The sequence below is a fragment of the Rousettus aegyptiacus genome, unplaced genomic scaffold, assembly GCF_014176215.1.
Source record: "Rousettus aegyptiacus isolate mRouAeg1 unplaced genomic scaffold, mRouAeg1.p scaffold_m13_p_7, whole genome shotgun sequence".
NCBI lineage: Eukaryota > Metazoa > Chordata > Mammalia > Chiroptera > Pteropodidae > Rousettus > Rousettus aegyptiacus.
In genome coordinates this window covers 385,973-403,456 of record NW_023416310.1, presented here as the reverse complement: position 1 = coordinate 403,456, position 17,484 = coordinate 385,973, and the positions used below count along the sequence as shown (strand labels likewise).

Here is a 17,484-nt window from a genome sequence, read left to right as displayed (position 1 = left end):
GCGTTTGGCCGCCTGCGTGTGACGTCACCACAGGGACCGGTAGAGCTCAGGGAGCAGAAAGCAGGTAAAGGGATGCCCAGTTCTGTGAGCACACGAGGACACTCTGAGCGTTTGGACAACCTGAAAATGAGACTCTGGAAGCTTCCGTGCTCAGGCCCGAAGCCGCTCTACTCTGCTCCGGGCCGCGGAGCCTGAGCGAAGGGCCTCTGGGGACCTGACCACCCCGCACGCCCAGGTGACTGCACAGTGGACTTCCATTGCCCGGCAGGTGTGTGGCACTGACCGGGGCCCGTGTGCGAAGCGCTGTCACCTGTCCCCACATTAAGCGTGAGCGGCACTGGGACATTCAGCCCACCCCCCTGGGACGCCGACTGGTCCCTGCTCAGCACACGGAGCCGAGCGGTCACTGCGACGTGGTGACTCCGAGGGGAATCCCCAGCTTTGAAAGAGCCTCCCTTCTGAAGCGCATCATCACTCGCGCTGTGACCGCTGCATCCCTCGGACCCCGGCACCTTGCCCCGGCACGGCGTGGCCACTCACCCCCGTCCTCTGGACTTCGGCGAAGGTGGCTCTCTGGAAGGCAGCCTCCCACTCGGCCAGCTCGCCGCCCAGCTCCACAGCGAAGGAGCGGCTTCTGCCATGGCCGACCGTGACGCTGAAGCAGTACGGGCCCATGTCCTCAGCGCCGAGGTCCCGGACACCCAGGCCCAGGTCCGCCTGCGGCCAGCAGTCACCCGCGATCTGGAACTGCAAAATGGAGCAGAACAGAAAGCGCGTTGGACACAGGGGTCCTCCCAACCCCGGCCCCAGGGAGAGGACGGGCGGCCCAGCCTGCAGGGCGGGCTACATCACCTTGCCGGCGTGCAAAGGGGCCACAGTAAACACCCACAAGTAAGTGGCACCCCACTCTTAATCACCTGCAAGGACCTCTCACCTAAGACACAGATGGTGGCAACGTCCTTTCCTATGTTTAACTCGGACGAAGATAAGAGTCATCAGACCTTCGCGCTTAAACTGAACCTAAGCTGGCAAGCACTGAGAGCAAGGCGGGCGCGCAGCTGGGCGCGTCCCCGTGGCCTGGGACCCAGGGGCTACCAGGCTCATCACGTCCCAGGGCTGTCGTCTTCGATCAGAGGACTTCATGCCCGTCCCCCAAATACAGGAAACATAAAAAGCAATGATTTTGACTGTTTTTACCATCCGATTTGTTTTTTCATATTTCTTTCCATGCAATGTCCATTTGTACACACAATTTAACAAATCCATGATACAGTTTTAATAGACCACTTAAATATATGATTGTATTAGATTTCTAACTATTGCTCAATGGTCTTTCGATAGTTCTTGAGATGTTCACTGAATGTTTGCTATTCGGTTCTTGGGGCTGCGTGGTGCGACGCAGCTCCGAGCCACGAACTGGTCACGACTCTCCACGGATGGCAGACCAGGGAGCTGAGCTGTGAGCTCAGAATGAAGAGGACGACTAAAGCGTGCTTTTCGAAAACCCGAGCGATTCTGCAGACTCGGACGGTTTCTCAGAGACCGTTTTTCCCAGAACGCAAATTGGGCTCCCGACCAGCTGCACAGGCACCGGGAGCGGAGCCGGAGGTCGTCCGCGGCTATCCCCCGGATGCCCCCGGCCCTGTGCACAGCACGCACATGCCCCCGCAGGTCGCTGTGCATCTGCGCGACGCACGCCGGGGCGGCCGCAGCACGCACGCGCCCACGCACGCTAGGGCGGCCGCAGCACGCACGCCAGGGCGGCCGCAGCACGCACGCGCCCCTGCAGGTCGCTGTGCGTCCGCGCGACGCACGCCGGGGCGGCCGCAGCACGCATGCGCCCACGCACGCTGGGGCGGCCGCAGCACGCACGCGCCCCCGCAGGTCGCTGTGCGTCCGCAGCTATGATGGCCGCCGGCCGGCTGCATGAGGGCGAGCGAGCGGCTGTTCAGCAGCGCGCCTGCAAGGGCGCCGGGGAACGTGCCGGAAGCACCTCACGGGCCCCCGGAGACAGGCCGAGGGCGGCGTCTCTGACAGTGAAACCAGGATTCGCCGGGCTCGGGGAAGGGCCACGCTGGCGCCGCGCTGCACGGAGGGCGCACGGCCTCTGGGCTCCGGTGCTCGGCATCTCGACTGGGGCCTGCGGGGGGCGCTTGGCGTGGACCCGGCAGTGACAGCGCCCGCAGCCTCAGCGAACGTGCTGGAGGGGGCCTCGGGGGCGACGGGAAACGCCGTCTTCCCTCGTGCGGGGGCCCCCGCCCGTGGGCTGCCCACGCCGGGCACGCAGCAGCAAGCACGACAGGCGCAACTTCTCATCCGTTTTGTGGCGAGCGTCGAAGCACAAAGCACATAATTTTAGGATTGGGAATAGTAATTTTTAGAGAGGAGAACTCGTCATAGAAAAACAAAACCACAACCACAAAATTTTATTTCTGGACTAAATATTAATGGCTACACTTTGAAATGGCGGTTACGGAAAGAAATCATTTTTAAAAATCTACACTAAAAGTGCTAGTTCTCATGGCAATCATGTATTTATTTCAATTTTTGGAAAGTGAATTAAATGCTTATCCATAATCTTAAATTTACATGTGTAAAATAATCGACATCGATAATCGGCTGTGGATATCAAACAGGAGGTGGAAACTCAGTTCGCCAGGTTGAGACTCGCAGACGTCACCGTGCTGCTCAGCGCGCTGCGGTCTCCGCCTGTGTGCAGCGGGCGGCCGCTGTCCCTGCTGGCTCGTGATTCCATAGTCACTGGGAGCACGTTTGCCACAGCGTGTGGTCGGCCCGTGGGGACAGCTGCTGCGGCTCCTCAGCCGGCGGTCAGCGGCGTCTCCCGTGCATGCCTTCGTGGGTCAGCCAGACCAAGGCTTGGGGGCGTCGTGAGGCCCGTGAGCCTGTCACCCTCCGTGGGCGGTGGCTACGACCCTCGGTTCCCCCAGCGAAGCAGCGGCAGAGACCCAACCACCGTGGGGACGCCTGCGGACCCCGAGAACCTGGCTGGCCTCCGTCCCCAGGGTGGGAGCTGGGCTCCTTGGAGGGTCTGACCAGCCACAGCCTCTTGGTCGACGAGCTTGCTTGGTGACGAGTGGCTGCTTCCTCCCCACAGTTGTCGTTTCAGGCCCAACACTCCAGCTGCCGTGCAGACCCGGCTCTGCCAAGGGTCCTCGCCGAGGACGCGGCCCCGGCTACCGGGCTTGCTCGGCTTGGCGGGGTCTGCACGTCAGCACCCTGCTCATGTGCCTCTAATGCCCACACGGGGCGCCCACCACCGGGTGGGGGGTCACCGCAGGAGCACACGGAGGCCTGACTCAGTGGCACTGCACTAGCGCTCTGGAAAGGTCCAGTGACATGGACCACCCCGAAGCCTGCAGCGGGTGAAACCTGGACCTCTTACCAAGGATGCTGCTCCTCCCGCTAGGGCCGCGGTGAGCCAGGCTGGCCAGCTCCGGCCGGGTCCAGTGAGGGTGCTTGCAGACACAGATTGGACGGCAGTTAACTCAACAGCTGCAGACTGAAGTCCCCGGGATATCTCACTGTCATTGAAAGTGACTAAAGCACACTGTCCCCATCACGTGCATGTGTGCACACCGTGCACCTGTCCGTCCATCCGTCCACCACCCACCCACCCGCCTGCCTTGATCACAGCCTGTAGGATACAATGATGCAACGGACCTAGAAGATTTCTGTGCCATTTGACATTTCAAGGGACAGTGATAAACAACATTTCTCTCACACTTTAAACCTAAAGGGACCTCTTATTTACACAAAAGCATCAATGTGCAAAGGATGCTTACCTTGTCAACCTTAAATAGCACCTCACAGAGGTCATAGGTTGTTTCTGCTCGGACCCAGTCCCACGTGCTCACCTGTAAGAATAGAAAGTGCATACGTAAATCTTAAGCCTTCTCACTAAAAAAAATGCCACCCAAGGTGACTGTGTACGCTGATGGCTACCATTCCACACATCAAATCATCAAGTCAAACACTTTAAATAACTGCAATTTTATTAGTAAATTATACCACGAGAAAGCCGGAAAAAACTTTAATGCATACATGAGAAGAAGCCTGCCTTCGGTGGGGGAATTTAACAGTTGCATGGTGAGTTGATTCAACGTGCCCGCATCTGAATCCATCTCTGAGTCACCAGTGGGACAGTGGGGACCCCGAGCCTCAGGGCAGCGCGGGTGCTGCCGAGTGCGGGCACGTTCACAGCTGCTGGGGGGCAGGGCCAGGTATTTACATGCACGAGGACTGCAGGAAAAATGTGTTTGATTTGGGGAATTCATTTTGGACTCCTTTCAGGATCAAATTTAAGTTAAATTAAGAGAATGTATACTATAATATAACATATAATGTGTACATTATATATAACATGCATATAATTAGAAAATGAATAAAAGATCAAAATTGGTAGTTCGATAGAGGTGTGGCGACATAATTGGAGGTTCTGAAGCAGGACACCCTCAGAGTTCTGTGACCTGAGCACAGCCCGGTGTCACCTTGAAGCTCGTCATGACTCAGGCTCCTGATTTTATCTGGGGGCTGCGGAGAACCAGGGGCTGAGCTGAGAGCAGGCGGCAGGCGACATTCCTTTTGCACCAGAGATGCGGGACGCGCCTCTGCTGGGAGCCTAACCAGTGCTGAGTATTGACGGCCACTCGATTCATCAATCGTAGCTGTCCAAGGCCATCACGGTTTTTCAGTTATTTTCATGTTTTTACATTTCAAGTTCCTTCGCAGTGTTACTTCGTGAGATGAAACCATAAACTATTACATTTGCGACAAATGTTAAAGAACATCACTACACTTGTCTTGAGGAGAAGTCGAACCTTTTCGGAGCTCCGGGCGTGGGCAAGGCCGTGGCCTTGGTGTGTCAGAGCCCCGCGTCTGGGACGGTGGCGTCAGCGAGCGTCCGCGGCGCGTGCGCAGTGCGGTGCTGCCCTTCATCATTCTGGTTGAGCTAACGCACCCCAGCGTGCGAGGGGCTCCACCCGGGGAGCCCGGGGAGGGCGCACGGGAGCTCTCCCTCCCATCCGGGCGACTTTTCCGTGAGCTAAAACTATTCCCGAATACGAAGCTTATTTTCTAAAAAAAAAAAAACTATCCCTATCGATGAAAAGAAATATGCATTGCTGTCTGCGTGTTTGAAAGTGAAACCTGGTTTGTCCCTTCATTAGTTTTTGAATCACTTTGAGGTGATCGACAGAGGAAGCTGCACAAATGACACGTCTGCAGCCCGAGGAGTGTGGAGGTGACAGTGCTCCCCGACCCGCGCCATGACCCAGCCAGCACCCCCAACAGTGCGTCCAGCGAGGACGCGGAGAAAGGTGCCTGCTCAGTGCCGGCGGGAGCGTGGAATGGTGCAGCGGAAGCTCCGGGGAAGATTCGGGACAGAACCGGCCCGTGGTCGGCGTCCCGCTTCTGGGCGTCTGCGCGAAGGGAATGGAGCCTGGGTCTTGAGCCATCAGCCCGTGTTCGTGACGGCGTCGCTCACACTTCCAGGCACCGACGCCCCCGAACGCCCAGCGACAGGCGCTGTGTGGCGGGACGTGGCAGAGGCACACAGCGGGGGGCGCCGCGCTCGGGGGAGGGGGTCCTCGCGGCTGCTTTTAGTGGCAGTAAGCGCCATCAACCCCAACTCCATGTTTACAATGAAAAATATCTCCTAGACTTCCGGCCAACTAAAGTCGCTGTCCGGAACTTGCGTCCAAATTCTTAGGACGTGAGAGTACCAGGTCTGTTGTTTGCCTGCGGTTACGTGATTGTTACTAGAAACGATCCAGAGGCATTCCCTCGCCTTGAGCCGAACAGTGGTGGTGGGAAACGGAAAATCCAAACTGTCGCATTCGGCAGTAAATTTACAGGACGGACCAGACTAAGCCAGGCTGTTTATTGGAATAAAACTTGGGAGATGCGCGGGAGAGAGTAGTTTTAAGTGCCCGCGCTCGGCCACCAGTCAGAGTGTCTGGAGGGGAGTGCTCTGCGGGTTTGGAGTGTTTTCTGTGTTTTCTGTGTTTCGTGGGTTTTGTGGGTTTTGTGGGTTCTGAGTTTTGTGTGTTCTGCATGTTTTGTGGGTTCTTCGACCATGTAAATCACACGCTAAGACAGGGCCTTCTGCATTCCCACCTCCAAATCAGCCCATTTTTAAAGCAGGACAGTGCTATGCTGTCTTAACGACTGTTTGAAAGGGAAGAAAAGAATGGATTAGACAACTCATGAATCTAGAGCGAGAATAGCCAGGTCCTTGAGCGGGACCCTGGCCACTGTGTGAGGACAGTGGGGCATGGCACAGCCCCTTCCAAACGCCAGCTCAGCTCCTCGCCCCACCATGCAGCGAGCTTAGCATACCTGCCCAGGAGGTCTCGGGGTGTCTTACCGGGGGGACACGGAACACGTAGAGTGAGGGCCCCTTCACGGCCAGGAACTTGGGCAAGACAGGTGGACAGTGGCCGGCCGCTTCCAGCCTCTCGCTGACCCAGCCCATGTGCACGACCTGCAGAGGGAGAGCCGTGGGGTCAGCGCTCTGACACGGGCCTCCACCGCGGGCAGAGCCGGCCCCTGCCCGTCCGCACTCGCACACCCGCAGGCCGGGGCCTGGGGGTCGCCGTCACTCTCCACACTGAGCAGCATGGCGCCATCTGTGACGTCTGGGATGAAACCTCCAGAGTCCGGCCTCGGGCCAGGCCCCGCTCGCTAGCTCTGGAGCTCTTCCTGGTGACCAGTGCTGGCCTCTCAGCCGCGTTCGAGCTGAACCTTCCACACGGTTCTTAAAAACACAGTGTTCACTCGCATTCTATCCGGAGTGAGGGTTACGGACTTGAAACCCAGTAACATGTTATTTAAAAACATCTCACCAACCTATTTTTTCCCCTTTTTTGTCTGGTTGGGTCACAGAGAATTTTTGTTGTTTACACAGCAAAACAAAGAAATGGGAAAATTAAAACAAAATGACTCCTACCACTTACAAAACACACATCGCATTAAAACTTCAGGCGAGACACATGAGGGTTTTTGCTTAATATTAGTATGCATTCATGCCCTGATTCCTTAAACTGCATGACTAGAACCAATAACTTTTGGAATCATATACTGATTTGTCGTTGTTGGCATAAATACTACTGTAAGTCATAATCTGTGCTCAATTTCCATTCTTAAAAAATGTTTCATATTAATTGGGTAGTTTTCTTACCCTTGAGTTTTGAGAGTTCTTCACAAATTTTGGATAGGAAACATTCCATTTTTTTTCTAGCTAATTTAGCAGATTTTTGATGTTTCTAAAATTAACTAGAGTTTAGTTACTTAATTCCAAACTCACTGTTGCATGAATGTAATGTTTATTTACAAATCTGTACAAACAGACTTGTACAGCTTATTTAAGGTACAATTAATTTTAAACATGGCTACTAAAAACAATGAATTGCAAATATAGTGAGTGTTGTCCAGTCAAGGAGAAAATACCACGTCTGGGGTTTGTGCAGAATAGGCCTCCCTGATGTGAACACTGGACCTGCGGCCTTAGCTGGGATCGTTACAAGCGAGAACATGATCGCACTCTTAGAAATAATCGATTGCACTGTTAGAATTAATCCTGAGGCACCGGGAACCGGTTTTACAAGCCACACCGTGGCCTGAGGCCTAGGGCTGCGTGGTCGGCAGCACGGACAGACCACATGGCGGTCTCCGCACAGCCTTCAGCTCGTTTCTCACTTTCCACAGGGCGCCTTCTAAGGACCGGGGCTGGCCACCGGCGCCCCTGCTTTGGGGATGGGGACGCTGGACGCCAAGTCCAGGCTGTTCGCTGGCTCTGCGTCCCACGTCCTCACCTCGGGGGGAGGTGTGACACAGCCCACTGCGCAAGTCTGCTTCGAGGACCAGCGAAGCGGTGTGTGTGACAATGCTCTGCAGCCGCTGACACGCCACAGCAGAGTCAGACCCTGCCGTCGCCTGGAGGAGGAACCGCGGGAGTGGCACCGTTGGGCCCGCACGCCACACGCCTCCTCCGGCAGACACGCCACACGCGCAGGGCTGGCGGATGGCCTGGCCGCCTGGCCCTGGAGAGAGAGCATGTGACGGGGCCGCTCACGAGCCACAGCCGCCTGAGCAGCTGCACCATTACAGCAATAATTTAGAGGTTTAAACTCTAAATTATTGCAGTTTTAAGTCAGCAACAAGCTCGAAAATGTACTCAGAGGCTACTTGTGTTCCCAGGAACCCCGCCGCTGCGCCGGGAGGGGCTGGTGGGGGACAGACAACGAGCAGAGGCGAGGTGAGGCCCGAGCGACAGAAACGAAAGGCCGGTCTGGCGGCCGCGGCAAAGCGGCGCGGGGCTCCGAAAATCTGCACGACGAGCGTTTCCACGGCGACAGGACTCCTGACACGTGAAGACTCTGAATTCGTTTCTAATGAAACTCGGAAACAGGCAGAAGAGAGCTGAGGCGACTCCGTTGCCTGCCGGGGAGGACGGAATCCGCCGTTTCCCTTTCCTTTTCTCGGTCACATATTCGGACGCTGCGGAGCCTCCCGCGCTTCCTCCTGCTCCCCGAGCCAGACTTAACCGCAAGCGCAGTTCGGGCCTCACGAGGGGTGGACGGCGGGCGGCGAGCTCGAACCTGCCACGTAGGAGCGGGCCCTACGGCAGGGCTGGACGCCCGCAGCCAGAGACGCGAACGCGGACGGACCGGACGGACCTCGGCGAGCGGGCGGGGGCCGCGGCGGGGAAGCCGGGCGCTGTCCAGCGCGGCAGCCGCGGGCCCCCTTCCGTGTCGGCTCTACCGTGCAGCCGCCCCGCAGCGTGACAGCGACTGCAGTCCCTGGGCGGGCGCTGGGACCTACGCCTCCCATGCTGGCCTGGGCGGACCATCGCTGTCCCCCCTGTCCTGTCCTCTAACCCCCAGGGAGGGGCAGCGTCCCCTCCTGCGTCTGGCGGAGGAGTTGCAGGACACATTGTCCAAGGGCGCTTCACGCTGAGGAGGGACGGGGAGCTGCTCTTTCTGGCCCGGGCGGAGGTACACAGATTGCTAAAACCCTGGAATGCCTGGACCTGGGCGAGGACTTAATGAAGTCCACGTGCAGTTTAATTCTACCTCGATTAATTAGCGAAGAAATAAGTCATAGCTTAGCTATTGCTGGAAACACTGGTGGATCTTCGAATCTTTTTTTAGGTATATGCGATTCATACATAATTTGAAGGGAAGCTATTTTTATCTTTTATACTGCGAATTTTCTAATGGCTTATGACATGTCCCAAGAAACGTATATTATAATTTTATGAACCTGATTGTACCACCATAATTAAATTAAGAGAACATAACAGTTATGATAAAGGAGCACATTTTCATTCATCTTTTTCCAATGGCATTTCTATAAAAAAAAAAAAAGTCCATTTTCTTTCTTTCCTCCCTCAAATAAGTCATGGTGATGAGTTCAGCATCCATCAGTGACTTGCTCAGCTAGTCTTTTCTTTCGCACAGAAAAGGCCAGTCACCCAAGTTGCTCAGTTTCATTGGATTTGGTGGTTAAGGCGCCCACATGTCTCTTTAACTCAGGTTTTGGAGAAGAAATTTATTTTGGAAATGCACAGAGCTGTTTGCTATTTTAGTGGGTGGACGCATGTTCCAGTTTGCCTGGGACAATTCTAACTTTACGCCTGTTCGTCTTAGCCTCACTTTTAGGTTGGCCTTTATCCCAGAAAGAAGTGCTCTGGTTTGGATGACAGAGTATATGGTCATTTTATTTACCAGATGAGTCTAAAGATCTATGTTCAATGCCTTTTGTATTATCCAATTCTGTTTGCTTTTTTGTTGTTGTTGCCAATTTCAGTGGTTGTCAAATATTTCATTTTCTAATATTTATTCAATTTTTATTTACTTGTTATATACCAAAATAATTAGTTGTCCAGAATGATAAAAAAAAAATTCCTTCTTGTTTTAAAATGTTCGACATCATAAATATAAACTATAATACTATCAAAATGTTTAATTTGGGGGGAAAACATGAAATAATCCTCCACTAAAATCACAGAAAAAATGTAGCAGGTTCAATTCTTTAATAATCCTACATAGTGAAGTCCATCATCATTTCCAAATAAACTAATTTAAGTTCCCAGTAAATTCAAAGTTATATAGAATTTTCGAGGTAAAAAAAAGACTTTAGATTACCTGTTACAACTTTTTTGTTTTATAGATGAAGAAATGAGAGTTGAAATGTTAATTTGTTTAAATTATGCCAGGCAGAGAAGGAATTCCTTGAGATTAGAATCTAGGTTTTAGTCAAATAAGGCCACCAAGACTGCCATTACACAAATGAGGTTTACTATGCAGTCAAATTTCACTAAGATAAAACGAAAGGATGACCATTCCCCTAGCTATGAGGTCTTTGAACCATAATTCATATAATGTTCTCCGTCTCTATCAGAATTTTGCTCTTCAGTTTTAAGTTTCTCTGAACCTTAATTCATGATTCTCTCTTGTGAGGCAATGAGAAAAAGGAGTTAAGCTCAAAGTAAAACAACACATGTTTTGATTTCCAGACCAGTGCTCTTCCCATTGTGCCAAGTAACTCAAGTGCACCCATGAAAATGCACGGTGTTCTTCCAAACACATCAAGTTCAAGGCTTGTACAAGCTGCACATTATGATGGTATGTGCTCAACATGAGTCAAGTACAGAACTCACATCGGCTCTGTACTTAAGTGTGTGCAAACCGCTCTGCATGGATGATCCGATGGTCCCAAGAGAAGCAACTGCCTCGCCATGAAAGCTGAAACAGAGAAGCACCGCATGGAGCACCGCATGGAGCACCGCCTGGAGCACCACTCCCTCCTGGGAACTCTGAGGAGTCTAATTTACAGTAGAAAGAATCTCCTAGGGCATTTCGCTAATTTTGATTATACATCTGAAGTGCAATTAGCATCAATTTGGTCTATTCTCCCACCAGCCTTGGTAAATAAATCCAGAGAAGGCGTGCTTTGTGTGTGAGGTACGAAGAGGTATTTCCTCAGTGGAAAAGTCTATAAGAAATTTCTGTTATAAGAATATGAATCGAATCCCGTGTTAATTTGAAGACATAGAAATATTACTCATTAAATAGCTAACCACCCTCATTTAGCCATGTGAAACAAAAATAGTTGCTCATAAATTTAGAAAATTTTACAAGAAAGGAAAGATAATTTTAGAAGAACTTTTCTCAAGAGTTTCTTCTCTAATTTAAAAATGTTGACTAGAGTGGTTTAATTTAAAACTCAGCCCTCATTTCCAATGTTTTTTTCAATAAACTTTTGAATGGCAGAAGCTTGTTCTCCTGTCTCCCATCTTGAATTTAAATTTTATCATGAAGCACTTTTGAGAGCGTTCCTATGTGCTATTTAAAACAAACTGAACACGTTCTTCTTGGTTCCTTAACCTGAGGCTACAGTGTATGGTCCTCAAACCTATGAGAGATCCAGTCAGGAAAATAATGAGCTGAAATAGATACTATGTGATTACATTGCAGCCCGAGCCATGGCTTTATAAAATGATACAGGAGAATAACCCTGACCTCAGAGCTTACCTCCCCAGTGCCTTCCCTCAGCTTGGCTAGATGCTCAGCTTGGCTACGACAGATCACTCCTTAGGACCAAGGGACTGGCACCTGAGCAATGCTTGAAGTAGGAAGCCGAGCAGGTTAAAATTGGCCTTTGCTCTGAGAAGGAGTGAGCTGAGGGCTCCTGAAGAGGCAGCCACACAGGTGGCTCTGGATCAATGCAAGGACATGGCCTCGGCCTGGAGGTGAGCAAGCTGCCCGTGCTGCAAGAGGGGGGAAGGTCCCCAGCACCAGCAGTAATGTCTGCCAGGTCATGGGCCCCACGAGGGACACTTTCCAAATGAGGAGGTCATCTGAGAAAGTCTCGCGATGCTAAGATGCCAACTGCATGGTGCGCCCTGTCGCAGAACCCCCTCAGCTTAAACAATCGTGTCTGTCCACACGCTCACTCAACCACGTCTCCTTCCACAATGCGCGTGCTGAGGGACGGTCCCCATGGACACACAGATGCAGGACAGGGACAGCTCCTGCCGACCTGCCCCCTGCACAGGAGCAGCCTCGTGGGGCTGGTGCTGCGGGCTCCTCACTCCCCCACCTTGGCCAGGCGTCCTGTTTTCCTACCAAGACTTCCCAGCCAAACGCCACAAAAAGGAAGAGGCTACTTCAGGAGGCTTGTTCTAGAACCGGCACAAACCAAACTAACAAGCAAAAACAACAAAGCTTACCTGGTCACAAGGAGAACAGCATTGATTTGCCATTTTCATCTGCAGAGAGAAGGAGCAAGGGGTCACATGACAAGCATATGAACCTGTCTCACTGGCAACGGAAATTAATTAGCTGCGGGGGGTGTCCTGAGGGACAAGGTTCTTTTATGATGCATTTCTTACCTGAAACCCAAACACATGTACATACAAACACATGGCAGCAGTTCTCATCAACAAAAATAAAAAATATCAGCGCACGCAGACGACTATTCTCCACGCGTCAGCATTCGCTGTAAGTGAAGCCATGGGACAGCAGGGGACGTGAATTCCAACATCTGAAAACCTGGCCGGGGACGAGGGTCCTGCTCTACGTCATCTCGGGTAGCTGCGGTTTCACAGGCCACACGTCCCTTCCGTTAACTCTCCCGCAACCCCCGGGGTGGATGCGGTTTCTGCGAGTGCCAGGCCGCTGGGAGGGAGCGGCCGAACCCACCCCTCCGGCCCTCAGACGCTGGCGTCCACGTGTGCCCGTGCCGGCGAGCAGCTGGGACGCGCGGGGGGAGGCCAGCTGCCCGCGCGGCCTCAGCCGACCTCCTGTTCTGTTTCTTTTCCTTCCCTTCTACCTCTGAGTAACTTTGGAATTCAAAAGGTCAAGTTTGAAACTAAGGTCTTGGACAGGCTCTGGGGCCCTCACGCAGCCGAAGCAAGCAAAGCCCGAGACCCGCAGAGGACTCGGGCACCCTACGCTCTGGCGTGCACACCCAGGCTGCTTAGCAGCCTCCCAAGCTGGGAGCTGGCTGTGAGGCAGGGGGCGGAGCCTGGTGGGGCGGAGCTTGGTGGGGCGGAGCCTGTGGGCAGAGCATTGGGCGGAGCCCGGCAGGGGCGGAGCCTTGGGGCGGAGCCTGTGGAGGCGGAGCCTGGCAGGGGCGGAGCCTGAGGCCCCCCTTCCCCCACAATCCCCCGCTGGCCTGGCGCAGAAGCGGCTGTGGGATGCACACGCAGTCACCCGGCCACTGGGAGGGACTAAGGACAGGCGGCGTCCTGGTCACCTAACACGAGCTTCTTGCCGTGGCCGCCATCCCACTGCCCCTCACAGGGGCCGCTTCAGAAGCTCAACTCTTCACTGATTTTTAATCCCGCCCACCTTATTTTATTCCTTTTTTTTTTTTTAATTTCACATTGACTTTAAAAGTCAAACATCACTCAAAGAGGAAAAGCGCTTTTTCTTTCCTGGATACCTGCAGTGAAAATTGGAGCAGTAACATTTTGGGTTAGAAAGAGCAATCGAGGGGATCTATTCGTAAACTATATAAATGTCTAACCAATGCCCTGTATAATTGCAACTAATAATAAAATAAAATTTAGAAAAAAGAAAAGAAATGCCTGTTTACAAGTTTTCGTAGTATTTAGGGGAATTACATCTAATCCACTTATGTTCCCCAAATAAACATACCGCGTTATAGCCATGCATTTGGATAAAGCATATATAAAATGATCTGCCTGCAGATATTTCTGTGTGTGAGCGTGGAGGGGGGAGAAGGGTGGAGGGAGGAGAGGACGGGGGAGGAGAGAAGGAGGGGGGGCGGGGCAAGCAGGCTCTCAGGTGCCCCGATGCTGGATTCAGCCTTACGGTACATCACGCTCCTACAGCAGGTAACACAGGTGACTTAACCGTTAACTTTTTTTAACCAGAGATCTGAAATGTTGGGGAGAAAGTACATGTTTTTCTGTTTAACGTTATAACTGACAGTTTTGGGGTTCATCATAAATAACGAAGAGCCGTAGTTATTTTGGGGAGCCGGGGGAAAGGCCGTAGGTGGGGGCCCGCACTCACGTCCCGGAGCGTCAGCTGCCTGACGTTTGCCGACACCGCGCGCAGCCAGTCCGAGCTCTCTCGGGCGGAGCAGAAGCGAAGGAGCCCCGAGCGGACGCCGTCCAGGGCCAGCACCTCGAAGGCGTCGGACCTGCGGGGAGATGGGCGGCGGTCACGCACGGGCCCCAGACCCGGCTGCTGACCAGGGCAGGGGCAGCAGAGTCTCCGCTGGACCTCGCGCCAAGGGGACCAGCCTCCCGGGGGGCCGGATCCACACCAAGCTTCGCGGGGTCAGGTGGGTTTACTGACTTCAGTTCAGACCTCGGAAGCCCCGCCTTGAAGCAATTCTAACTCAGGAACAGCACGGAGAGCGGGCCCCACGGGAAGTAACACCTGCCCGCGTGGAGACGCCGGAGTTACGGCTTTGTGCGGTCTTTGGTGATCATTCTTTTGAAGACCATTTACTGTGGCATTTCAAGCCCTTGACACAGTGATGCCAGGGCCGGAGACGCACCATTGATAGCTGGCTGGTGACCCTGTGACCACGCGCACGTTTCTGATGCACAGCAGAGCTCTTGGAGGCGTTGGTCCCCCGTCCTTAGATCTGCAGAAAGCGGCTTGGCGCCCAGCCCACTGCGGAAGGCACCCACGTGGCAGATCTGCCGGGGCCGGACTGTTCTCGCCGCCACGCAAAGCCTTCCTGTCAAATGTGACTCACACAACTGCTGTTCCGGGCTGGGGTGTGCCCTCTCCAGACACCACGTGGGGAGGCCCTGCCCCCTGCAAGGACGTATCTGGAGACGGGGCCTCTTGGGGAGAGAGCGAGGACTCAGTGAGGCCGTCGGGTGGGGGTCAGGGGCAGGGCTGGCTGCTGTCCTTGCAGGAAGCGGCCCCTTAGCCACGCAAGGGCACAGTGAGAAGGCACATTGGCCAAGCAGAGGCTTTTCTCCAGAATCCGAGCCTGCTGGACCCTGGTGCCAGACCCTGGTGCCTCCAGCGCCATCGGAAGATAAACTTCTGTTGTTTAAACCCCAGCCTTGGCATCTTGCTGTGGGAGCCTGAGCTGACTAATACAATTATTACAAAAAAAAAAAAAGAGGAATGCCATTTACACCTTCGTTCATTTTTGTTAAGAATACTAAGTATATTTCTCCATGTAGCCTATACTTTCACATCCTTAAGTGGATAATTGAAAGATAAAAAAAAATTGCGGCAAAACATTTTTTTTTTTTTAAAGAACACGGACTGGCCCACGAGAGAGCAGAGAGACCGTCCTTCAGAACTGCGGTCCCCAGAGACGAAGGGGCCCCGCGCCCGTGCCGGCCCTACTCTTGCGAGCGAGGACCCTCAGGCAGCAGTGAAGAGCCTGAAGCCGGGCGGCGGCCGAAGGGCCGTGGGGCTGCCCCCGCCCCGCCTGCATGTCACGGTGCCTGCGCCCGGCACACGCTGCAGGCCCGGCTCCCACTTCTGCCACCGAGGAGTCAGAGGAGCGGCCTTCTGAGGGGCTAGTTCATCTGTGCGAAGAGACTGTGTGTGCTCTGCTCGTTCGTAAGGGCAAACGGAGGGCTCAGTGCATCGACTCAGTTAACTTAGAAACAGAACACCCGAGGCCACTTCTGCTGATGACACAGCGGCGGATGAGGGCAGGGACGCATGAGGCCAGGGACGAGGGCCGATCCCCCGTGTGGCGAGCAGCCGGGTCGGGGTCTGAACTTGTGGAAGATGTCTACACAGCGTGTCTGGGGCTCGTGGCTGTGTTTTCAGATGGAAGATGTCTACACAGCGTGTCTGGGGCTCGTGGCTGTGTTTTCAGATGCTTCGTGTTTGAACAAATAATCAAGTGTGTGAAAAGTGCTCTTTACATAATAGTTGAAGGTTCTTTGAAAAATTCAAAATAGTATCCATCAAGAGCAGAGAAAATACAACGTACATAAACACAACACAGCTCGTTCTCGTGGAGCACAGACGGCTAAGCTCGCGGCCGAGTCTCCGGCTCTGGTCTCAGAATCACGTGCTCCCGCCTGTGGCCGAGGAGAGCGGGTGGGACACACCCCAAGTGTGGTACGCAGGACGCATGTGCCAGGCTCCTGGCCACGTAAGCCACAACGGAACAGGCCTGTGCTGCTGAAGCTGCTGAGCGCCCAACGGGCGCACACACGTGCACACACAGGCGGGCATGCACACATGCATGCACACACGTACACACGTGCACACAGAGGCGGGCATGCACATGTGTTGTATCCAGGACAATGCGCGATTTCAAAACAACAAACATGTTTCCTCTGCTGACAGTGAGGCTCAAGCCTGTCCTAAGCCTGAAAGGAAATGTGCCAGCCGCTGGCTCCCTGTCCCTTCATGGTGGCCTGGCAGCAGTCGGCCACAGACACCACTGCATGAACCCGGAGCGCAAAGGCTTCCTCGCCCCACAAGACCGTCTTGGAGGCGCAGCCTTCACCCAAAGGATTTGGAACTATTCAATCAATCAAGCTGAAAAGCACTGAGCCCTTAATGCAGGTTCTGGTCTAAGCTCTCACTTTGTAATGAGGACGACGAGGCCCCGAGTTCCAGGGCCTGCTGCACCCATCTGCACGGTCTCTCTTCCAGTCTGCTTCTGCTAACATTAAAAACCGAAAAGGCGACTTCTTCTTGCGGTGACTGTGTGTCAAAAGAGCCAGAATGGTCACCCTTCCATGAGGTGGGAGTACCCTCAATCAGCTCTTCGGATTACCTTTTATTTATTTATTTATTTTTTGCAAATGCTACATATCCCAGGAGACAGCCCCATGCACTGGTGAGTGACACAAACACTCTGAGGCAGGCGGCAGAGTATTAGGGGCTGGTGACGGTGTGCGGGGCTTGTCAGCTTTGCCCTCTCCGGACAGTGGCCACACACCTTGGTCTTCCCGGTCCAGCTCTGTACCTTGAGATCCGAGCCATAGACAGAGGAACCGACCAGGCGTCTAGCCAGCGCTTCTCATACTTTGGTTCATTAGCGGTGAGCGAGGAAGGCGACGACGGAGCCTGCGCAAAACAGACGAGAATCGGTGGTCACAGCCAGCCAGACACAGGCACCCACCAGGGTGAGACACCGCCCCCCCCCCCCCTCCGGCAGACTTCAAATGAACGTATCCGCCTGCTGGGAAAGCACGTGCCCCGTTGGGCTCCTAGAGACCCAGGCGGGGCGCAGGGCTCTTCTAGCTAAACTGACTTTCTCCTCCCGCCCCGCCCCCTCCCCTCTCCGTCGCCCTCCTCTGCCCCTCCCCCATCTCTTCTGCAAAATAACGCACAAAAGAGAAAAGAGTCCACGGGAAAGACATGGAGAGGCCACAACGGTGAGAGGCTGGCACAGGGCAGGGGCGCTGGGCTTGGACCACCGTGGGGGGCCCCCGCCCACGGACGCATAGGCCCATCCTGGGCGAGCTCAGGCCGGAGACACGCG

General features: G+C 54.0%; 1 protein-coding gene across 3 annotated transcripts in view; it reads right to left on the bottom strand.

The window, feature by feature from the left end:
- SNTG2 (syntrophin gamma 2) overlaps positions 1 to 17,484 on the bottom strand; it is a 58,974-nt gene that overhangs the window by 6,186 nt on the left and 35,304 nt on the right. For 2 of the 3 annotated variants that reach the window (XM_016155852.2, XM_016155855.2), the window contains 6 exons: positions 16,939 to 17,066; positions 14,067 to 14,196; positions 12,254 to 12,292; positions 6,386 to 6,502; positions 3,804 to 3,875; positions 541 to 747 (listed from right to left, as the gene is read on the bottom strand). In XM_016155852.2, the coding sequence (XP_016011338.2) occupies positions 541 to 747; positions 3,804 to 3,875; positions 6,386 to 6,502; positions 12,254 to 12,292; positions 14,067 to 14,196; positions 16,939 to 17,066 (693 nt within the window). The remainder of the gene's footprint in view (positions 1 to 540; positions 748 to 3,803; positions 3,876 to 6,385; positions 6,503 to 12,253; positions 12,293 to 14,066; positions 14,197 to 16,938; positions 17,067 to 17,484) is intronic. The other variant, XM_036224979.1, reaches the window with a different exon arrangement.